The sequence below is a fragment of the Oncorhynchus nerka genome, linkage group LG14 (genome assembly GCF_034236695.1).
Source record: "Oncorhynchus nerka isolate Pitt River linkage group LG14, Oner_Uvic_2.0, whole genome shotgun sequence".
NCBI classification, from domain to species: domain Eukaryota; kingdom Metazoa; phylum Chordata; class Actinopteri; order Salmoniformes; family Salmonidae; genus Oncorhynchus; species Oncorhynchus nerka.
This window is the reverse complement of record NC_088409.1, coordinates 60,696,701-60,720,881: the sequence shown is the minus strand read 5'-3', so window position 1 is coordinate 60,720,881 and position 24,181 is coordinate 60,696,701. Positions and strand designations below refer to the sequence as shown.

Here is a 24,181-nt window from a genome sequence, read left to right as displayed (position 1 = left end):
TTACAGCAACACAGGGGCTGGGACTAAAGGTGCTGTTCAATTCGAGACAAACATATGGAACGTACTGCGGTCATTATAGCAAGACTCATTGAAAATCCAACAACGGCTATACACAACCATGGTATATGATTAGGAGGTTGAATAATAGAATAACTAAATCGGCAATAATCCCCAGCAGATATGAAGGGCTCCACAAGCACTACCTGGGTCCTATAAAACATGCCTACAGTAATCTCCATTGATTCTCCCTGGTGAGTCTCCCAACACTAAACAGCAAGACCATCCAAGTTTGAGAGCCGATGATTTATAGATATGGAACCTTTGCTTTATGGCTGTTTTGAGAGGCTGGGAAAAAAACATATGTTGTTGTGTACTCATACAGTATGTATTATATCCTACGTAACATTTTCATTCAGTATTTCATTCTATTCCCTGTACACAGACCCATATGAATGTGTGTTAGTCTTGGTCCGGGACCGTGGAAAAAAATTAGGTGGAATTGGAACAAAAGCAATTCTACTGTAGCAATAGGTCAGGTCCAAGCTGTGGATAGCATAGAATGGTGACTGAGAGGGAGAAAGAGAGGTGTGTCCTACCTGGGGTGAAGTTGGGTGCTGCTGGGACCAGCAACCAGCTCTGCTGTCCATAGACGTCCAGCTCACTCCCAGTCCCGACTCAGCATCCTGGAGAGGCAGGGCACGGATACACACTGGACAAAGCTAGGCTTCCCCAAGGCCACATTCTACTTTGCCTTGATTAGAGACACACGCACGCACGCACGCACGCACACACACACACACACACACGCACGCACACAGCTTTTGCCAGTGCAGGGATCCCTTGCTCTTAATCCAAGATGCATAGTTCTGAAAGGGAAAGAAAGAGCCTGGCTGAGAGGCAGTGGGGCTGACTCCTCTTACAACCACCTGCATTAGACTATCATACACCATGTGTGTGTACGTGTGTCAGGGTTAAGTCTCTAGGGTAGGGACTTCCAAGTCCAGTCACTGGAGGCCCACAGAGAGAGTCACACACAGAAGACAGAAGACTATTTTTACACAGAGATACTCACAACGCCTCACTCTTAACCAGTGTGGGGGTGCTGCTGCGAGTGCGAGTCACTGCAATCTGTGGTAGGTTAATCCCCATCTCTCTCACACACACACACACACACACACACACACACACACACACACACACACACACACACACACGAGGGGAGGCAGAGAAATAAACAAAGAAGAACAATCCATCCTCTGAGGGTTTTAAGTTGGTGTGAAACAAAGGACTTTGAGCCCAGAAAAAGCCTCGGTAGTGGTGACGTCAGGACATCTACCAGTCCATCAGCGCCAGGGAAAGTCGGAGAATTGGAGGGTATAATATGAGTCTTGAATAAGCGGGCTGTGTGTGTATTAAGTGTTGAATGAGTCACCATCCAGACTCCCATCACGATCAGGTCAGTCAGACAAAGCCCTGAAAAGATGAAGTGGAATTTCTTGGAATCTCTCTCTGGGAACACAGGGGGAGGCTAAACTACAAAGCTACATATTTGCTACTCAGTGCTGCCAAGGAAAAGGTACAGCACCTAAAAGCCCCTTAACAGCCTCTCTACTACATCTCAATCCTGGGCCCAGCTGGCCCCAAAGCCCCTCACATGGAAACTAACTCTGCGTGTGTGTTCATGATGGAGTGAGTGTGTTTGTGGCGGAGTGTGTGTGTGTGTATGTTCATGACTTTGTGTGTGTGTAACTTTCTAGCAGCCTGTGTGAAAAACCCATTCCATCCCCTCCAAACTCTTAACGCTGCTAAACATACCAAACAAACTCAACGGAGAGATTAACATCAACCTCCCCGAAGAAATAGTGAAACAAGAGATCTGACAGCTTTACTGTGTTGCTCCTCTATTGTGTTTAGTCATACAAGCTTCTAAGTAGGTGTGCTGATCTAGGATCAGCCCCCCTGTCCACTGAATATCAATTTTGATCTATTATGATCTAAAAGGCAAATCTGATCGGAGATCAGCACTCCTCCTCAGACTTGAGATGATCCATAAACAGGAACCTAAGGTGAGAGGGCTGCCAGTACGGACCTGAATGGTTCTCACATCCACGTGTTCCACTTATACAGTGCTCCCTACTTACAGGAGAAATCTGCACTGGGACATTCATAGCTACGACAATAACAAGTCTCTTATGTGCCAACAGGGGAGACCTGGTGAAAAGTGAGACAGGGGTTGTGACGCAAATGAAGGAGCCAAGAGAGAAAGCCAGTGGACCACAGAGGGAAAGGAAGGTGGACTTTTACACACGCTGTGTTCATGTTTGTGTGGAGTTCAACGGTAAGGGACACACACACACTCGCCCTCTCTTCCGTCTGACCCCATGGGAAATGTACTGCCCCTGTGTTCAGCCACTCAGGAGGGTTGGAATTCAGGGGTCGGGGTCAATTGCCGGCCGTTCCTGCGTTTGTCGGTTTGGGGGATCTCTGGGAGTTGTAATGATTTAATAGTGGGGTGAGAGGAGTGGCGGGTGGCTGTGGTACGCCTCACACGGCTGGGATTCCAGGGGACTGAGCTGACCCCTCCCGACCCCCACCCTCCGAGCTCCAGCCTGCCGGCCCTTCTGTCACCTCATTCCAGGCAGAGCTCACGGTAATGCAAGGCATACGGCGAGGAGCAGCAGGGGCAAGTTCACAGGGGGGAGCTTGTGCGTAATCACTGTCTCTATCCACATGAGCTGAACTGAATGTGTTGGGAGTTGAGTTCACCCTACTGCTTATTCATCAAAACATACTAGTCTGACCACCACCACTAAACTCTGATTGAACCCGTCATAGTTGTGATATTATGCTCCCCTGGATGCTGATGTGCTGAACTGGCACTTCCCCTTCTGTCAGTGGACGATAACTCACCGGATTGGACCATGGCTGGGGGGGGTTAGAGGGCGGGCGACTGGTACGCTGCTTCCTGACACCCCTGCCTAACTCTCTCTCACACACCTCACTCTAGTCTGGCTGCTCTGGGTTGAACTCTGACCTAGGGAAGCTAGCAGAGAGGAAGGGATGGCATTACGCTGGGCCTCAATAATACAGCTAGGGCTGGTGGGGTGGATGTGTGTGTCTCCTGGTGAAAAACTGGGATGGACTACTTACATAGGACGTGACCCTGAACCAGCCCTAACAAAGAGATGGTACATACAGACCTTTTAACGACCCCACAGATTTCTACATACCACAGAATGTTTATGAAGCCAGAGGACACACAACAACAAAAACTGAATTGCAATAAACTCTGCTGGTGCCTGGTGGCGGAGAGAAGCAAAAGAGGACATGGACAAAACAAAATGGCCGAAAGAAGACGTGTGTTTTTCCAGTAAAAAAACCCGACTTTTATTATTTGTCTAGAGAACAGGCTGTGGTGGGTGGAAGTCTATGGAGGAGTAAAACCAGAGAGATGGGGCGGAGTCAAACAGACCAGGGCTGAAACCAGGCGGGTGGGATGGCACCCTCTGTTTCCATAGTTACAAGGCCAAGGCTCCCATTGGGTCCCAGGCAGGAAGGACGATGGGCTCCTTCTGCATTACTTCCAGCACCTCGGGGGCCAGGTACTTCTTGTCCACGACCACCTCGTACACGTATTCAGAGAACCACTCGTCGGTCATGATTAGGTAACCTGCACACACACACACACACACACACACACACACACATACACACACACACACACACACACACACGATACACAGGGTTAATTCATACAGTTAGAAGGTTGAAAAAGACCCGATGAAGGTGTAATTGAGATTGTTGGTATAAGATCCATTCAATCTGTGGAGCGTCGAGATCCCCGACGTGCCGCTGGAGTTTCTTCTCAGGAATCATTAGTCTTGATTAACGCCTCGAAGACCAGTCAGTTTGAAATCCATTAGCCAACAGCAGTACCAGTGACTCACCCTGTACTTCAGTGGACTGCCCTATACTGAAAGCAATAGGTGCGAGTGTTCTAAAGTGTGAGACCAGATAAGAGGGGCGTCCGTCAGCACCCCTGGCCTCAGACCTATTGTTCCACAGGGAGAGGGAAGGAAGGATGGACCCCTCACCCTGTCTGTCTGTCCCACACAACACCTGGGTTTAAATGCTATTTGAAATCTTTCAAATGCATGGCTTGGACTGGTTTTCTTTAGCCTGCATGGAGTGCCAGGTGGGCTGGGTTTGCACTTTTGGGACGTTTCTATTTGTTCCATTGCACCAAGCAAGCAAAGCAGGAAGCATTTGAAATGATGTCAAATAGTATTTGAACCCAAGTCTGTCCCACACTTCTGTCCTCACCTCGCACACCTCAGCCCAATAGGCCACTTTATCCTTCCCATACAAAAAAGATGAAAGAATATCTCGAATGCCACTTCATCCTGCTCTAATACATTTTCATAACAAGCCCAAAAACACAACTTTCAGTGTACACGATCCCACTATGAGACCTTGGCCCTGAAAACACATAGACACAGGCCACGGCCTCGCTCTCACAGACAGGGTGACCGAGAGTACATCAAATCATAAAGAACAGCATATAAAACACTTGATGTGAAGAGATTAGAGCGGCGAGAGCAGGATGTTTAATGACAATAGGGGCCTTCCTCATACAGTGTTCTTATTTATCTACAAGGGCAATGGGCCTGTCTGAACAAACTAACAACCCAGATTACAGACAGGGAGAGGAACAGCTCCAATCTGTCCACATGGCGATAGATTTGGGATTTGAGCAGGCACGGGCTGGTTCATTTGGGCACGCAGCAGAAAACGTTTTAAAACATTTCCCAACTACTGTTTCTTATTGGACAAGTCCAGGTGGTCTCTACGTGTTTCAGACAGCTTTTTTTCCGTTTGGTGCCTAATGAATGTGATCCTGTGGTTATACGGGATTGTGTAACGGTCAGAGCTGGGGACTAGACCAGATTGTGACCACTGTTTGGTTTTCCTCTCATCTCTGGACCCGGGCAGTGTCTAGAGCGCATCCCTCCCCCGCTGAAAAGTTGCATTATCGATGACGTCACAGGGACCTCAGAAAAACGTACCTCAGCTCAAAACAATACCCCAGGTTCTGTGTGTTATTCGTTCTGGGTGTTATTCGTTCTGGGGGTTATTCGTTCTGGGTGTTATTCGTTCTGTGTGTTATTCATTCTGGGTGGTATTCATTCTGTGTTCTGTGTGTTATCCGTTCTGGGTGTTATTCATTCTGTGTGTTATCCGTTCTGGGTGTTATTCATTCTGTGTGTTATCCGTTCTGTGTGTTATCCGTTCTGGGTGTTATTCGTTCTGTGTTCTGTGTGTTATCCGTTCTGTGTGTTATTCGTTCTGTGTGTTATTCGTTCTGGGTGTTATTCGTTCTATGTTCTGTGTGTTATCCGTTCTGTGTGTTATTCGTTCTGGGTGTTATTCATTCTGGGTGTTATTCGTTCTATGTTCTGTGTGTTATCCGTTCTGTGTGTTATTCGTTCTGTGTGTTATTCGTTCTATGTTCTGTGTGTTATCCGTTCTGTGTGTTATTCGTTCTATGTTCTGTGTGTTATCCGTTCTGTGTGTTATCCGTTCTGTGTGTTATTTGTTCTGTGTGTTATCTGTTCTGGGTGTTATTCGTCCTGTGTGTTATTCGTCCTGTGTGTTATTCGTCCTGGGTGTTATTCGTCCTGGGTGTTATTCGTCCTGGGTGTTATTCGTCCTGTGTGTTATTCGTCCTGGGTGTTATTCGTCCTGTGTGTTATTCGTCCTTGGTGTTATTCGTCCTTGGTGTTATTCGTCCTTGGTGTTATTCGTCCTGTGTGTTCACTCTGCGTGTTCTTCCTTTCCAGTTTCCAGGAAAGATGTGTGCGTGTCGGGCGGCGGTTTCGTATAGCGGCATTATTTGTCTTAACGGGACTGCAGATGTGTCCTACCTCGTCTTACAGGGAGAGCTGTGGGTGGAGTTTACTCTGCTTTAGATCCCATAGTACAGCTGAAAAGTTCTGAGCAATACGGGTCACAGACTGCTAAAGCGAGCACTGTCTGCAGCACATCCTGTTTCCATCATCTCCTTAGTTCGCCATAACGTCAACATTATTTCCCAAACCTATCTGCGACGACGTCACCAACGTAAATGTAATAGCAGATATAAGAGTGTGTCCATAGTCTGCCCGGTAACGTGATATGTTAACAAGGGAATCGCAATAGCCAGTACAAATATTGTTTCTCATCGAAGTAGCTGTAAAAGGGGCGGTGTAGAATCCCAGAGGTGTGTTGAGAAGGGCATCTCTAGCCTATAAACAGTCTGTCACAATGAAATATCACATGTCAGATTGGCCCACATTCCCCATATTTGTATAGTAATCGCGGAAAGGTACAAATAGTGCACTCTGAGGCCATAATAATCCATCTTGAGAAAAGCCCTGGCGTTTGGAGGGTTTGGGCAGTTTGCACCAGGCACCACGGTGTTAACCTAATTAGGTGGGATCCTCTCGGGGGAAACAAAATATTACTGGCAATTGGATAGATGATAACCCTCGAAACCTTGCGAACACACGTTTTCTCCGTCCGCCGTGGCGTTGACAAGTCCTCCCTCCCCGTCCCCAGCTGTCCATCAAGCGGTGCTCACCGCCGCGGGTCCTCCACACCGTTTGTTTTCAATAACTTTATTAATACATCCGAGAGGGAAGAGAGCGGATATGAAGGCTTTCTCCCATCTGCGTGGATGTTTATGGAATATGAGTGAAATACAGTTGATTTGAGGAGGCACCAAAGTGTTAGGCCTTTTTATACATTTTCAATATGCAGATGACATGAAGTCACTGACCAGGAAGTGGAACTACATAACAAAACCCAAATAACCCGCACTGGAATGCAGAGCACAGGGTGCGTAAGGATGGAGAGGGAGAGAGGAGAGAGAGAGGGGGGAAAGAAGGAGAGGAAGACAGAGGGGGAGAGAGAAAGAGAGAAGTGGGAATGGTGGATAATTACGTATTTTCGTTAAAAAGCCACACAGTCCCAACAGAGGAGGGTTCAGTATTTGTTTCCTTTCAAATGTTTTAGTGGCGCTGGATGGAAGAAGAAAAATACTATTTGAACCCAGGCCTGTAGTATGACAGTGTCTGAGCCGGACTCTTCCACACAGAGGAAGTCGGGAGGCTGAAACAAAATGGCGTACTGTTGTGTTGTGAGAGGGACAAAGAGCCGTTGTCTGGGAAACATCCCCGTTGTTGTGCCTTCTCTCCCTCTGGGGTTCATAGCCATAACAGACAAAGCTACGGTAGGGGACCAGACATGAGTGGATGCCGCAAAACTAACCCCAAACCAAACCAGCCCTCCACACCTAGTCAATTATAAATTCAAAAACAAAGCCAGGCGGGTGGGGAGGAGCTAATCCTACTTCAAATTCAATCGACCTGACAGGAAATTCAACTGTCCCGGTGATTGTACACTGACGCCCTGTGGTGTGAGAGAGAAGAGAGACGAGGGGTCTGGGCCTTCACATAACTCGGCTCAGGCGGACCTCTCGTGTTGCGAGAGGCAGACAGACATCACAAGGCTGCGTGAGAACGGGCCCTCTCCTCCTCTGACCTCTGGCCGACTCAGCGCTCTCACCTTTATTCCCACGGTCGTCCCCCCAGGAGTTCTCCACCCTCCACTTCTCATAACCTCCATCCTTTTCCTCCTGCTAGAGTGAGCGAAAGGGAGAACGAGAGAGAGAGAGAGAGACAGAGCTCAATCAAAATGTGTGATTATTAGGAGGCAGATGTACCCAGCAAATGGAGAAGAAGTCCAAATCAGTCTGTGTTTTCTGATTTATGCCCGTCATACATGAAGTACACTATACATGGTGGTATATTCAGCAAATGATACAGTATGTCCATTAGTAAGAGAGGAGGGCAGGATTCCTAGTGGGGTGCAGGGCAGGACTGGTAACTCCTACGTTGTGTAGCCTAGGGCCCTGTCCAGCTGTTCTGAGGAGAACGAGGAGACAGGTGGGGTTCACAAACAGGGGGGTAAATTGACAGCCATTTTAAAACATGAAGTTGATTCAAACGACTGTAAACACCACACTGGACGCCTTTGGTGCAGAGTCACTGGGGAACACTCAAATGCGGCGCCTCTGTACGTATGGGTGTGTGTACATACGTGTGTGTACTGCGTGTGCTACCTTGTCGGTGACAGCGGTGAGGATCATGGCGTGTGTCATGAGGGAGTCTCCGAAAATCAGCCTCTCTGCCTTGGACAGGTTCTTTATGGACACACCGAACACCAACTCATGGTTGAACCTGAGAGACGGGGGAACACAGGGAGGGACAGGATGAGAAATCACACACACAAACACACGCACGCACACACACGCACAAAGATCTGACTTATAGTGAGTTATACATGCGATGTTGACACATGTTCGCCTCTCTCTCGTAAAACTCACACATTCATGTCGTTGATGCCCAGTTTGCCATGGAAATGCTTGCCCACGTCGCAACCGAACCACACAGCCTACGAGAGAGAGAGGGAGAGAGAGAGAGAGAGAGAGGGAAGGAGGGGGAGAAACATGCGTTACAGGTCGTCTCCTTACACACTCGCTCAGTTGTCAGACGTAGCCATGATCTAACTTCCTGGACACGCTCACACACAGTACCTCTCCCTCTTTGATGGAGTCCGCAGCGGCCTTTTTGAGTAGCTGGATTGGCTGGTTATTGTACAGGGTGTTGTGTCCGCCCACCATGTTGCCCAGGAACTCAACGCTATACAACTTCTCATAGGGGTTCTGAGGCCGCGGGTCATTCACCAGACAGACCTGTGGGGGCGGGGGAGGGAGAACAGAGGTTAGACTCAGCTCATCAACAAACACGGAAAGAGAGGGCATTATTCCTGACTCCAACCCGTGGTCTAATATAGACTAACTGGGCCACGGTGCTTTTCCTGGGTCGCAAAAATTCAGAAAACGCCCAAAGTTTCCAGGAACTTCAGGAATTTTTCAACCCCAGGGGAAAAACTCATGGCCCTAATAATGATTAGCTCTTGTAATAATTCGTTACGATCAACTCAAAGCCGATATTGATATTTTATTCAAATAAACCTGGGTAAAAAGTTGACCTTGTCCTGAATGTTGTAGAGGGGCTTGACCAGCTCCTTGTAGAACTGCTGAGGGGACAGGGGCCCCATGCGGTGGAAGTTCTTGTCCTTGTCTCTGTACTCCCAATAAATGGAGTCAGCGGGGCTGCCCAGACACACAGTGGCCACCCTGAAGACCTGTAAACAGAGCACGTGAAACAACAGACAGGGGGAAGACAACACCTTACGTTAGTCATGCAATACCACTGTAAGACACAGACAGAGCACATTGATATCTCTTAGATAGTCTCTTATGTAAACGCGCCATTGTAAAACTCAAACTCGGGGACCAAAGAGAGCTTAACAGTAGTGTGAGGAGGATATCCGCCCTGCCAAAGCCCAATCCCTCTTGCGCTCTCTGCCTGGCTGTATCGCTGGCTCTTCCTGTCGTTGTGGTTTCTGACTGTGTTCCCATGGCGTTCCTCTGGCCTCTACCAGTCTGTTTCGACAGAGTTCTCAGAATAAGCCTTCCCTTATCCCTTAGCCTTCCCAACTGATACGTCGATCTCGGGAATTTCCTTCTGAAAAGACGTCGTGTACACCAGTCCTATCAAAGCCTATTATGTAAGCGGATGTTCTGGCGGTTCGAGAATACCCAGCATTGTCGGTCTCTGATTACGCTCTGTCGGGCTGTCAATCACAAAAAAAGGCTTAAAATGTGTACCCCGACTCCCAATCTGGCATGTACGCGTAGGTAGTCCGACCGTTAGTACGCGAGCACACATACGCATACACAGACGCATACACGCACATCTATATTTACGAGGACTTCCCATTGACTCCCACTATTTTCATTTACTTTCGGCAAAAAAGTCCAGACAAATTAAACTCCTCATAGGGTGAAAATAGAACTGGGGAATTACATTTGGCCCCGGAGCTCTTCACCAAAGCAGAGACACTCAGGGGCCGTTGCTGCTGCACTTTTCCACTGTGTCAACTACATTAACTACTAATGGCATGCCTGTGTTCAGGTTGATCGTAGTCAACTATTCCCACATAGGCCCTTGTTGTAAATTAAGAATTTGATGGATTTGCTGACTTAAATAAAACAAAAATATTTTCCAAAAGACAGCACACCCAGTCACATTCCCACCTACCCAGACCCTCACAGTAACCCTCACCTTTTCCCAAACCCAGACAAGACAGCGCCTTGAAGACTCTGGGTTTGTTTTCTCTGTCCCGTTGCCCCGCGGCGCAGACTAAATGCCAACGGTGCCCATCCCTGCCCTGTATTTAACCAGCACGGGCCCCAGATGCACCGAACACACAAACAGGCCCCTTTGCCCCCGTGCCCTCGGGCCCCTGTCCCACCTCACATCCCAGTCTCCTCCTTGGCAGGTTAAATAAACGCCCCTGCCCGTCCAAACACAACAGAGCACCCATGTAGACCCGGTGAAACGAGGCTATGCTTTTCACAAAACAATGAGCCAGAGCCCCACTGACGTCAGCAGGCTGCAGCAGCACAGCCCTCAGTGAGTCAATATTGAATCACCTGCTTCCAAAACGGACAGACGAAGATGAGCACGAGACACTGGGTGGGCTGGGCACGTCTCCATTAGAATCATGTATATAGCACTACCGCCAAGATTCTTGGTACTGCCTCTTCTGTCCTGTACCCGCTAAAACGTTGATTATGAGTAGCCTTGTTCCATTGTATTCCTTCACTGTGTTAAACCCCCCAGTTCATTTCTCAGCACTGGTACAGTCCTCCTCAGTAGTAGGCTACCAAATCTCTTACAGATATCCAACCATTCCTGTTGGCTCTCTCCCTCTCAGGACACAGACAACCATCCATCAGCATGGACCAGCAGAGGCTGACAGGGTCATGTGTGGGGAGCAGGCGGCCCACCCTCCCTTCCTGCCTGCCTGCCACCCTTCGCCTGGCCCTTCCACTGAGGACAGACACACTGCGTTGAGGATGGAAGAGGGAGAGGGGAGATTTACGACCACTGGACCATGCTGGACACCGTGTTTGACCAGTGTCTTTAGAGACCTTTGCTTTCTTTTTTTCATGTCTGTGTCGCTGTCTGTATATCTTCTGACGTACACTACATAGCTCCTCTCCCCTCCCACTCCTAAACGCTGCTTCAGCGGGTGGGTGGAGCTGGTGAAAGAATCCCATGGCTGCCGTCTGTCGGGGGTTGGCTGTTGTGGGTTTGTAAGCCGTTTGGGAAAGATTAGTAAGGTTTTTGTGTGGCTTCTGAGCGCAGGCAGGCTTCTTCAAGGCCACCCGGGTCCTGATTTTCTGCTTGGCCAGGTTTGAATTAGGGCCTTATCTGCGATGGCGGCTGGGATCCCCTGTTATTGACAAAAGCAGGAAGCCGGAGTGACCCGTGTTTGTTTGGGGAAATTGCACCGCCTGCACCAGAGGACAGTCTACAACAGGCTGGGATAAACATTAAAACACACGTTGTAATAAAAGGTGTCCGTCTTCATAAAGACTGACCCAGACGGCAACACGGGACTGGTTAACAGTAGTCTAAGACCTGGCTCTTGTCCTCAAAGGTTTTGCAACGGAAAGCGAAAAGGAGTGTTTGTTATCGGACAAGTTTAAGGTACAAGATATTCCCTTCCTGCGCGTTCTCTTCCGTTTGGTGCCTAATGAACAAGTCCCTGTACTCATAACCTACGGAAACGCTCCGTAACCCCATTTCATCTGAACAGGCCCAGCAATTAATAGATTAAGGAAGCTCCTCTAGATCCACAGCATGCCCCCCCCACCCCCTAGCCGCCTGTGGGATAACGCAGACCGTATTCTTGTGTCGTGTGACATGGATGAAGCCCAGGTGTGGGTAATAAGGCCTGTAATTGGCCGATGCCGGGGCATCCGGAGAGGCTGCGTGTCTCAGCGGATCATGCTAGCCTTTGAGCGTACCTACGTAGCATGTGTTTGTATGCTTGGCAGTAAACACTGGAGCGCCTGCAGCACGCCAGCCAGTTAGCGTCAATGCTACAGCAACACACACGCTCCATCCTCTCCTCGTCGGCTCACGCATGCCTGTTTGTTTGTTGATTTACCTCCCGTTGCCCAAACAGAGGGAGAGGAGAGGAGGAGAAATAAACAAACAAACAGCAGAACACACTAAAACACCTTGTGCTTGTAACTGTGAAGGGTGGAACCTGCCCATATCCACAAAAAGCGTCTCAGAGTAGGAGTGCTGATCTAGGATCAGCTTTTCTTTTGAATCACAATAGATGAAAAGGGTGGACCTGATCCTAGATCAGCCCTTCAACTCCAAGATGCCTTGCTGCTTTTGAGCCAAAGCCCTGGGACACAGAGCCTAGATGAAACTGTAAGCAAATGACCTGTTTGAGAGAGCAGCTGGGGTAGAAGAAATGGACTGGGGTTGACTGAGACTTTCTGGCCTTGTAAACAGAAAACACATGGGGCCATTACAGATTGTAACAACGTTGTCAAATTAAGAAATATGAGCTGATGAAGTGCGGCGGGCCGCTTTTCAGCGCTGGCAAACGAGCCCACACAATAACACAAACCCACCCACAGCGGCCTGCGGCTACAGCCAGCGCTGAGCCAACAGACTGACTACGTCCCAAACCGCACCCTATTCCCTTTATAGTGCACTACATTTGACCCGAGCCCCCAATGGGCCCTGGTCAAAGCAGTGCACTATATAGGGAAGAGGGTCCATAGAGAGGTAGCCACTCTAAAAGCACACGCAGCATGTCAGTCAACTCACTGTCCAATCAATGACTCCGTACAATCTACAAACACAGCACTCATATTGAACACAGTCATATGGCCCGAAGGAGACATTCTATTCAGAATGTCCGGCGCCCAAATGGGCACGTTCTATACAGCAGAAACCGCATAGGACTGGATATGAAGAGAACAGGAACAGGCCTGAAGGAGTGCTGCAGAGAGGATGTGAGGAACGTGTGTGTGTGTGTGTGTGTGTGTGTGTGTGTGTGTATTATGTGTGGTCGTGTGCTAGCAGAGGTGGTGTGTGTGTGTGTGTGTGTGTGCTTGGAAACGTCTCCCTGTGTTTGTGCGCACCTGCACCCCGTCACACTCCTCACCCAGGGAGTGTGCCCAAAGCCAGATCCTCCCCACCTAAAGTAGGCCTGACATCCCCTGGCTTAACGAGGGCCGAGTCTGGGAGCTTTGATCAGCTATGACTCACACACCAACTCTAAAATGTAACCACAGACACACACACCAACTCTAAAATGTAACCACAGAGACACACACCAACTCTAAAATGTAACCACAGACACAAACACCACCTCTGAATATAAACACAAGCCACTTCTAAGCATACATAGAAACACACACACCACTTCTAAACGTTTACACACGCACAAACCCACAACCTGTCATACTTGGTGTTGACATGGTTTACGTGTGCAGTCTGAACCCAGAACAAGGTGGCACAGCCCGCACACTGAAGTCACATGCAACACTCAGAAAAGGACTGCAATACTCTGTAATTGAACATGACATGTTTCAAATGGCCTGGGAAGTGTCCCAAATGGCCCCCTATTCCCTATATATAGTGCACTATAAAGGGAAGAGTGTGGCATTTTGGACGTAGCCCTACTGTGTCAACACAACATGCTGAGTGACGAGCACACAGAGAAGTTAATTAATGAAAAAGGACTAACTGATCACATCCGACAGAGTGTATTCTAGCTTAATTAATTATGGCTAATTTGTTGGCTTGCTAGCTAGGAGCTAATCTAAATCACGGCACAACAGTGATGTTTCACTTGTCGCAACAGATGCCAAGCATAAATAGAAGCCCAAAAGCGCAGTCAACGCACCCTTCTCCGTACGGATGCCCACGGGACGGGAGGAGAGGCGCTGGTTACACCCTTCACCCTCCCGAGCCAACATCCCCCACCTTTCTCTCTCTCTCTCTCTTCACACTCCCCCTGGCTGCCAGAGCTGTGTTACACAAAACAAACTACTACCAGGTGGACAAACAAACACGTTGACAAAAATTTTAAAAAACTCTTGTTCATAGAAGTGCAACGAGGGAGAACTGGAAGTGTTGCACAATCAGAATGTGCTGTAGCGAGCGTAGTGTATCCAGTGCGGTAAGGGCAGTAGACACAGAGTCTGTTTAAACAAGCAGTCAGGGGCATATACAACAGAACTGCTCCACACAAAAGCTACATCCTTCATGTAATGTTCTCTCTCTGGCTGTGTGATATTGACTGACCACACACACCTCTCTCTTAAGTGGTACTGTGAATGTTGGGACATTAAGGCTTTATTCTCTCACAGTGAAATTGCCTTACGCCATTCAATGTGAGGAGCGTTGCGATAAAGATCTTGTTTATGGAACATTCTGTCACCAGGTCCGTGAGGCGTGTGTGAGTGCACGTGGACACACACACACGCATGTGGAGACACACACACACACACACACACTCTCTCTCTCTTTGCAGCCAGAAGTATAGAATGACAGGCCAGTGGATTAATCACCAGTGGATTATAAACAGTACCGACCATATATCACTACAGCCATTGTTGCTAAATGTGGAAGAGTTGGGTTACGCAATGTTATGCAGGGCTGGGAGGGGCTTGTGATTATGTCCTAATTCATTACTACTGATAAAGCACTGTTTAACAAAATAAACAGTCATCTCTATTTGGCCATTTCTAGCAGTTCCTTTTCTAAGCCTACTTATGTCAAACATGCTGATTTAAGGTAGAAAACTAATTAGCGGCATTATTTAAGGGGGAACACAGCTCAAACAAATTCCAAAATTAGATCTGAACCGAGGAGGGTCTATCCACTGTCTGACAGTTAGAGGAATCAGATTTGATAGAGGAATCAGTGGTGTGGTGAAAGTCAATGGTATTAGATAGGGTAGTGTAACACACACACACACACACACACCTTTGTTATCATCCTTTCTGTGTGCTGCTACAACAGGCGACAGATACATTTGAATTTAATGTCCAATAACTAATCCGAAAACAAATATTGCCTAATAATTACTGGAGCCGTAATGGTTATCGTCCTTGCCTACCCAGTACCTGCTGTGTTAAATACATACAGGCGTGTTACAGCACGTGTCCTTCTCAGAGCACAGATCTACGCTCTGTTATACAGCCCCCTCCTCTGGACAAACTGACGCAGTGCTACAACAAAACTGAAGAGGAAAACAGTGTGTGGTGTGATGTGGTGGCAGTGTGTGTGATGTGGTGGTGTGTGTGACGTGGTGGTGGTGTGTGGGTCGTGCGCTTTGTGTGGTGTGCGAGTCGTGTGGGTCTTTCCCTAACATGCGCTTACCTCCTCAATCATGGTGTCCATGGCGTCAGACAGCTCGGCTTCAGTGGATTCACTGGCCACCATGTTGCGCAGTCTTAGACAGTATTCTCTCAGCTGGAAGCCAGGGAACATTGGCATGACATAGTACACAGCGACATGTATTACCTCGTGACATTGTGGAGCATCTCGGGTTAGGGGTTAGTTATCTGGGTCTTCTATAAGAAAACAGACGACACCAAAATAAAAAAAAAGGTGGCTTCTACGCTCTTCCCGTGGTGTTTCCCTGCGCTAAGTAGAGTGTATATGCTTGTACTGCTTTGTCTTGGTATGAAACAGGAGGACTAGGTTTTTGGTGTTGTACTTCTACACAAGACATCACTATGAAATCGGAAATGTCGCAAAGATGTAAGCGAGTCGACCTACCTTGTGATTGAGGATGTCATTCATTCGCCGCGAGGCCTCGGAGCTGTGAGACTCTGGGAAGCATTTCTTTGGGATAACGCCGTACTTTTCTGATGATCGGGGAAAGGTAATAACACATATATATATATATATATATATATATATATATATATATGCCATTTAGCGGACGCTTTGATCCAAAAGCGACTTACAGTCATGCCTGCCTACATTTTTCCTATGGGAGGCCCCAGTGGGAATCGAACCCACGACCCTGGCGTCGCAAGCGCCGTGATCCACCAACTGAGCCACAGAGGACCATAAGTTTAAGGCTTTCCCGCGGGCTGTGGTCAAAAGTAATGCACTACGTAGGGAATAGGATGCTATTTGGGACGCACCCTTAATCTAAACCACAAACCTGACCCATTAAAACAGTGGAAGGGTAGTTACATAGAATGTCTAATTAAAAGGAATTACACAGTAACTCCTACATTAGTAACTCACCAGAAACAGAATCTAGACAGTTCCAGTAGAATTTTGCTTATTTTCTGCAGTAAACGGCCACCGCCGAGTAGTTACAGTCTAGTTACCAAGGTAGTTACACCGTGAGTCCTAAATGGCACCCTATTCCCTACATATGAACCCTGGGCCAACGTAGTACCGAATATAGGGAATAAGGTGCGATTCATGACTCAGCCACTACATAATGACATAGAATAATGCAAATGAAGCAGCAACACTGCCCTGATCGGGTAACAGGTATGAACTGACCAATGAGGTTGACCAGCATATCCCACTGGCCGCCGTCGTTGGTGGGATTGGAGAGCAGGAACTGGACCAGTCTGCCGTCTACAGGCTCCTTCCTCTGGGCTGTCTCCACACAGGCCTGCAGGAAGTAGTAGCACCGCTCCACCTGAAGGGAGGATGGAGAGAGTGCAGAAAGGGGACATGATGGAGAGAGGAGACGAGAGGGGGGGGGACGGTGACGTCCAATCGGTACAACATTGTCCAGTATACAGAGCGCCACACACAAAGGGGGTTTAAGGCAGACAATGAGTCAAATAGTACTAAAGATACGCACTGCCAAACACACCAACACTGTTCACACCCCACCGCTGAAATGTAACAACAAAAGCATTGTATATTCTAGTGGCTGTTACTAAAAGTTGCTCAAGTGAATACGTGTGACGAACAAATGTGGTCTTACCTTGTCCCAGAAGAAGAGGTAGGACTGACTGAACTCAAACTCTTCGATGTTGAACTTTTTCATGAAGGGAAGGCGCATGACGTTGAGGCACGAGAAGATCCAACATCTCCCTGAAAACCATAATCAGCACAGATGAGTATGGAACTGTGTATATGGAGCTGTGCTTCCCAAATAACACTCTATCCCCTATTCATAGACACATAGTTAGACCTCCTTTCTCCCCACTCCACGGTTGTGTCCCAAAATGGCATCCTATTCCCTATATAGTGCACTACCCTACTGTATACAGTGCACCAGTAAGACTAGCTGTCGCCATTGGCGTCAGCTAATGGGGATCCCAATAAATCAAATCAAAAATGTTGACTAGCGCCTATAGGGCTCTGGTCAAACGGAGTGCACCATGTAGGAAATAGACTGCCATTTGGCACGCAGCCCCACCACATCTCTGCATCAGGTACGTAGGTCTATTTCATTCACATGCAGTCTTTGTACATGGCCAGGCCCCTGGAGTAGTTACAGATGCTGGGTGTCAAATATATTGGAACCCTTGCGCGGAACACACATATTTTTTTTAAATTGTTGAAATTGAAAAACATTAGTTTTTTTGTGTATTTGTTTGATTTACAGCTAAAATTGAGATTTCTCACTTCAAAGACAACAATGGCCTGGACTAAATTATCTGCAATTTTTTTATTGATTTAACCTTTATTTAACCAGGCAAGTCAGTTAAGAACAAATTCTTATTTACAATGACGGCCTACCGGGGAACTGCCTTGTTCAGGGGCAGAACGACAGATGTTGATCTTGTCAGCTCGGGGATTCAATCGAGCAACCTTTCAGTTACTGGCCCAACGCTCTAACCACTAGGCTACCTGCCTACCCGGTGGCTACAGGGTAAAAAATTGCCATACAATCAGTTTTAAAAAGAAAAAACAGAAAATTCTGCTCCATTGCAATCCATTGTAAAGTGCAAGGGGGCCAATATATTGGACCGTATCTGTAGGTAAGTGTACCTGAGTTTTTCTGGTTGGTGATAGGCTTGCCCTCTGTGGGGATGGAGTGCTGGAATATGTGCACGGTGTCCTGGACCGTCTGCCTGTGCAGACACACCTCCAGCGGGTCGATGCACGTGGACACGTTCTGGGCCAGCAGGTACCTGGGCTCCGCCCGCAAACGCTTCACAAAGGAGGCGATCTTCTCCTGACTCAAACCTGAGGAGGACAATAGAGAGGTCGTCATTTTTAAGGAAACAGGGACAGGGTTAGCCTGATTACTGGTCTGTTTATACTCTCTTGCCAACTTTGTAATGGAATTAGCCTGCCAAACATTGTTTGCCATGTCAAGGAGTTGGCATAAGCACAGAAATAGATCTGAGACCAGGCTAGGCCAGGGTGTATTAGAAATGGAAACAGATCTGAGACCAGGCTAGGGTGTATTAGAAATGGAAATAGATCTGAGACCAGGCTAGGCCAGGGTGTATTAGAAATGGAAATAGATCTGAGACCAGGCTAGGCCAGGGTGTATTAGAAAGGGAAATAGATCTGAGACCAGGCTAGGCCAGGGTGTATTAGAAAGGGAAATAGATCTGAGACCAGGCTAGGCCAGGGTGTATTAGAAAGGGAAATAGATCTGAGACCAGGCTAGGCCAGGGTGTATTAGAAATAGAAACAGATCTGAGACCAGGCTAGGTCAGGGTGTATTAGAAATGGAAACAGATCTGAGACCAGGCTAGGGTGTATTAGAAATGGAAATAGATCTGAGACCAGGCTAGGCCAGGGTGTATTAGAAATGGAAACAGATCTGAGACCAGGCTAGGGTGTATTAGAAATGGAAATAGATCTGAGACCAGGCTAGGCCAGGGTGTATTAGAAATGGAAATAGATCTGAGACCAGGCTAGGCCAGGGTGTATTAGAAAGGGAAATAGATCTGAGACCAGGCTAGGCCAGGGTGTATTAGAAAGGGAAATAGATCTGAGACCAGGCTAGGCCAGGGTGTATTAGAAAGGGAAATAGATCTGAGACCAGGCTAGGCCAGGGTGTATTAGAAATAGAAACAGATCTGAGACCAGGCTAGGTCAGGGTGTATTAGAAATGGAAACAGATCTGAGACCAGGCTAGGCCAGGGTGTATTAGAAATGGAAACAGATCTGAGACCAGGCTAGGCCAGGGTGTATTAGAAATGGAAACAGATCTGAGACCAGGCTAGGCCAGGGTGTATTAGAAATGGAAACAGATCTGAGACCAGGCTAGGCCAGGGTGTATTAGAAAGGGAAACAGATATGAGACCAGGCTAGGCCAGGGTGTATTAGAAATGGAAACAGATCTGAGACCAGGCTAGAAAGGAAACAGATATGAGACCAGGCTAGGCCAGGGTGTATTAGAAATGGAAACAGATCTGAGACCAGGCTAGGCCAGGGTGTATTAGAAAGGGAAACAGATATGAGACCAGGCTAGGCCAGGGTGTATTAGAAATGGAAACAGTCTGGATGAAACAAAGTGGTAAGGAGCTGTAATATAAGGAGGATGTTATTGGTGTTTGATCTGGCAAAGTGGCAATGGGTTCCGAATTGCAGCGGGACTAATACAGTTGTATTGTATTGAAATGTCAAAAAAGTGGCAAAGGGAGCGATCAAATAATGCCTTGCCCCGCCTTCGTCCACTCGCCACCGGACAATGTGGTACAAAACAGCAGGACATCAAGTTCGGTATCAAATTCAAATATGCCCGAGTTCACAAAAGTGTTCTCATCCTATTTTGACAGGAACAATCCATATACAGTGCCTTCAGAAATGATTGACTTATTTCACAATGCTGTGTTACGGTCTGAATTGAAAATGGATTGCAGAAATATTTTTCCTCACCCATCTACACCCAATACCTCATAATGACAAAGTGAAAACATGTTTTTAGAAATGTTTGCAAATGTATTGAAAATGAAATAGTTACTCACACCCCTGAGTCAATACTTTGCAGAAGCAATTACTTTGGCAGCGATTACAGCTGTGAGTCTTTCTGGGTAAGTCTCTAAGAGCTTTTTCAGACCTGGATTGTGCAACATTTGCCTATTATTGTTTTGAAAACACTTCAAGCTCTGTCAAATTAGTTGTTGGTCATTGCTAGACAATCATCTGCAGGTCTTGTCATAACATTTCAAGTATATTTTAAGTCAAAACTGTAACTCGGCCACTCAGGAAAATTCAATGTCTTCTAGGGCTGAACCTATTTAGTCGACTGAACAATTGTTTGGTCGATAGGCTGTTGGTCGACCGAGATTTCTTTAGTCGAGCAGTAGCAAAGAAAACATTGTAAAATCATGGTGTACAAGACACCTGTCTGATTGGCGCCTGTCTGAGTGGACTAATCCATTGTTAAGGTCGTGGGGGTGGCACAGTCTATCACACACATGCTACAGAAATTGTATATGGTTATATTACGTACGAACAATGGGGCAACACTAAAAATAAATGTTTTATAACAAATGTGCTTTCTACCGCGTTGGATAGCGGTTGCTGTCCATGGTTCTGAAACATCAGTGGGTTGTTGAATTGCCTCCTTTTGCTGGACCATGTTGTTATGTGCATAATAGCAAAGTTAACCAGCATATTGGTGTTGAGAACAATGGGCGGAGGCAGCAGCGGAGTTAGGAGAAGAGAAAACAGCCCTTGCCTTAATTTTCTAAGAAAAAATAGGAAACCAACTAAATTAGGTATATAATCAATAGCCTAACTGTTAAATGTGCCTGGCTTTATAAATTAACCATACATTCAGTATATGGAAAATTACATGTTTTAACATTTCGACCAATCAATTGGTCGAAAGAACAGATGACTCTTGGTTGACCAAGATTTTTTTCAAGTCAGAGACAGCCCTACTGTGTTCTTGGTAACCAACTCCAGTGTAGATTTGGCCTTGTGTTAAATTCATCTCCCAGTGTCTGATAGAAAGCAGACTGAACATGGTTTTCCTCTAGGATTTTGCCTGTGCTTATAGTTCTATTCCATTTCTTTTTAATCCTGAAAATCTCCCCACTTTTAACGATTACAAGCATACCCATAACATGATGCATCCACTACTATGCTTGAAAATATGGATAGGTGTTGTGTCACTGCTTCCCGCTCTGGTAGGCCTACATTATGATCAAATAGCCACAGTAGCCTACATGACCACTGTTAAAACTGTAACTTAAAGTGGGTACAGTCTCAGTGTTCACAGTAAACATGTGCCGGAGGTTGCACAGAATGTTCACAATGTTCAAGTTTGCGCTTAGCAGACCAAAATGTAGGGAACATCAGTGAAGGCTAGTGACACATTTCTTTATTATATTTAATCAATTTTAAATTCAGGTTGTAACACAACAACATTTGGAAAAAGTCAAGGGGTGTGAATACTTTTTGAAGGCACTGTATATGTGATACTAGAACTATCTAGTAGTACACTGATAAAATAATGCTGCTGTGTCATTCCATCAAATTCAAATCAAATTTATTTATAAAGCCCTTCATACATCAGCTGATATCTCAAAGTGCTGTACAGAAACCCAGCCTAAAACCCCAAACAGCAAGCAATGCAGGTGTAGAAGCACGGTGGCTAGGACAAACTCTCTAGAAAGGCCAGAACCTAGGATGAAACCTAGGAAGGAACCAGGCTATGAGGGGGGGCCAGTCCTCTTCTGGCTGTGCCGGGTGGAGATTATAACAGAACGTGGCCAAGATGTTCAAATGTTCATAAATGACCAGCAGGGTCAAATAATAATAATCACTGTGGTTGTCGAGGGGGCAACAGGTCAGCACCTCAGGAGTAAATTTCAGTTGGCTTTTCATAGCCGATCATTCAGAGTATCTCTACCGCTCCTGCTGTCGTTAGAGAGTTGAAAACCGCAGGTCTGGGACAGGTAGCACGTCCGGTAATATTCCATCAAATACTGCACAGCAATTAAACACAGAAAAGAACATTGCTTAATCATGCATACTGCCTGACTCAAGCCCTATTGGTTCTGGACCGTCAGGCTATTTTCCATGACCGAGGTTCAAATACACTGGCCATTCCTGGGGTGTATTCATTAGTCCACACCGTGGTAAAGCGTAGCAAACGTTTTGCAACAGAAAACATTTTGCGACAAAAATGAGTGTTCATTACTGGACAAATTGAGGTAGGTCCGTCCCTGTTTCGGCAGTTTGCTTCCATTTGGTTCAAAGTGAATACACCCCAGATCTACAGGGATAGACAAACCCACATGCCTCAGTACTCCATCATTACCACATAAATTGGATAAATCATACATTATTTCCTGCTGTCAGCTTGCTACAGTAAATGGATGATAGAGACCCTATTATGCTGATTTAATCGGTGTACAAAACCAAGTGGGGTGTGTCGCCATACAAACGCAGGGATAGGCAGAGAGCCCATTCCAACGCAGCCTCCACAGAATGGAAAAGCATGAATGGGAATGACTGTCAGTGTCACTTTAGTTTTGTATGGAAAGGTGCCAAACTGGTGTCTGGAGTGACTTGCAACTTTACATATAAGTTGTTGTATAGCTTTTATGACTGACTTAGTATCTTTCCTGGTCTTTGGGTGCAAGTCTTTCTGAGGTCAACAAGGTACCAAAATCACATCACACCAAAAATTCAAAGTCTATCACTATAAACCCGTTGTCATAGTGTCAAACATCCTTCCCTGTCTGATAGCTTAATGTTTTATTGTGCCAGGGGAGGGCATATCCTGACAGCTTAACGTCAAGCTAGCTACTTGAACAACCAAGGTATTGGGTTCGTCGTGCACTGCCTGCTTGTTGACAAACACTGCTTCGCACTTAGTCTCACTTTATTAAAGGGGCAGCAGGTAGCCTAGCGATTAAGAGTTTAATTAAGGTCGGTGGTTCGAATCCAGAGCCGGCAAGGTAAAAAAAAAAAAAAAAAAGCTGCCGTTTTGCCCTTGAGCAAGGCAGTTTAAGCCGGGCGCCGATAACGTGGAGGTCGATTAAGGCAGTCACCCGCACCGCTCTGATTCAGAGGGGTTGGGTTAAATCCCCTTTAAGGAATAGAACTGGCTAATGCTCACCTAAAAAGTTGGTTAAATAGCTAGCAAGTTGAGCTGCCTCCTATGTTAACTGACTGACTTAACTAACTGGATAACTAACAGTTAGCTGCCAAGCCGATACTTGACTAACATTACATAGAGTTAGCTAGCTAACGTTAGTTACTAGTAGTAACAGTACCCATCAACTTTTCTGGCACTGATAGCTGGGAAGACGTTGGATGGCTGTGCTGCAGTTGGTCGGCTACCATTATCAAGCTAGCTAACATTATCTGTCATGTCATTATCAAAGTGAAAAAAACACATAAGCAAGCTGGCTGGTTAGCTATGCTATGTTAGCTAAGCTACGTTACCTAACTTCGCTCACCGGATAGCTAATGATCTATCTGAAAAGTGACATAAAGCTAGCTATCCGGCTAACGTTAGCTAGGGAACGCAAATTGAGCTCACATGCTGGCTATACAAGTGACAATGAATGAAATAAGACAAAGTAACACATGACATACCAGTCTCCATGTTTCCGAAGAGGGTTAGGAAGTGTTTCTATATGTCTTTAAAAGTCACCGGCTCTTTGTTTATCTCATTCGCCGACAGTCAGTCAGACCGATCAGAGTTCCGACCGGAAACAGGAAACATAATTGTTACAATGTAACAATAGACTGGGATGTTGAGTATCACAAACACCAATGGCATAACAGTTTCCTTTAACATGCCCCTTGGCATTTAAGAGTATGCCCGAGACTGGTGAGGACATTGGACCTTATATCAGAGTCAGCATAGTTGAAGCTCTGTACCAAGTTATTCAGATGAAATGTGACAATAATTGTGCAATGTATGTATACCATTCTTATTATTAGGTAATAACACATTTTGTTGCTTTCATTTTACATTTTGAACTACCTTGCAGTTGGCCTGAATTGGTGGATAGAAGCAACAAGAAGATTTACTATACAACTTGGGCCATGTCATTACACAATCTTTATTTGAAAGAGGATTAAATTAGATTCAATGTACAGACACAATCAAAAACATACACATTCAACACACTTTTTTCTTGGTTTCCATGGATGTTAACTATTATATTCTATCTAAGGAGTTAATGATTGTGCCCAGCCCACAGAGTTCGGGGAAGGATGTGATTTTTCAGTTGGAGTTGGAGAGAGAGAGAGAGAGAGAGGGGGAGAGA

General features: G+C 46.5%; 1 protein-coding gene and 1 pseudogene across 1 annotated transcript; both read right to left on the bottom strand.

Annotated features, from left to right (window-relative positions):
- Positions 1 to 3,273, bottom strand: part of LOC115141602 (sodium-dependent serotonin transporter-like) — a 28,489-nt pseudogene extending 25,216 nt beyond the window's left edge.
- An 87-nt stretch (positions 3,274 to 3,360) lies between these two features.
- On the bottom strand, positions 3,361 to 23,640 carry LOC115141603 (bleomycin hydrolase-like). Its single transcript, XM_029680629.1, has 12 exons — positions 23,502 to 23,640; positions 17,973 to 18,170; positions 16,960 to 17,069; positions 16,524 to 16,665; positions 15,777 to 15,865; positions 15,375 to 15,467; positions 9,094 to 9,249; positions 8,636 to 8,794; positions 8,426 to 8,493; positions 8,162 to 8,279; positions 7,606 to 7,678; positions 3,361 to 3,670 (listed from the first exon to the last, which is right to left on the bottom strand). The coding sequence occupies exons 1-12, from the start codon at positions 23,509 to 23,511 to the stop codon at positions 3,519 to 3,521; spliced, it is 1,368 nt and encodes a 455-aa protein (XP_029536489.1). The 5' UTR covers positions 23,512 to 23,640; the 3' UTR covers positions 3,361 to 3,518.
- Positions 23,641 to 24,181: the final 541 nt, after the last annotated feature.

Excerpts from the sequence above, each read along its gene's own strand:
- LOC115141603 (XM_029680629.1), bottom strand. Across the intron at positions 9,250-15,374 it reads TGGACACCATGATTGAGGAG|GTCTTCAGGGTGGCCACTGT; the intron begins GTAAGCGCATGT and ends CTCTGTTTACAG. Across the intron at positions 8,280-8,425 it reads GGCATCAACGACATGAATGT|GTTCAACCATGAGTTGGTGT; the intron begins GTGAGTTTTACG and ends CCCGTCTCTCAG.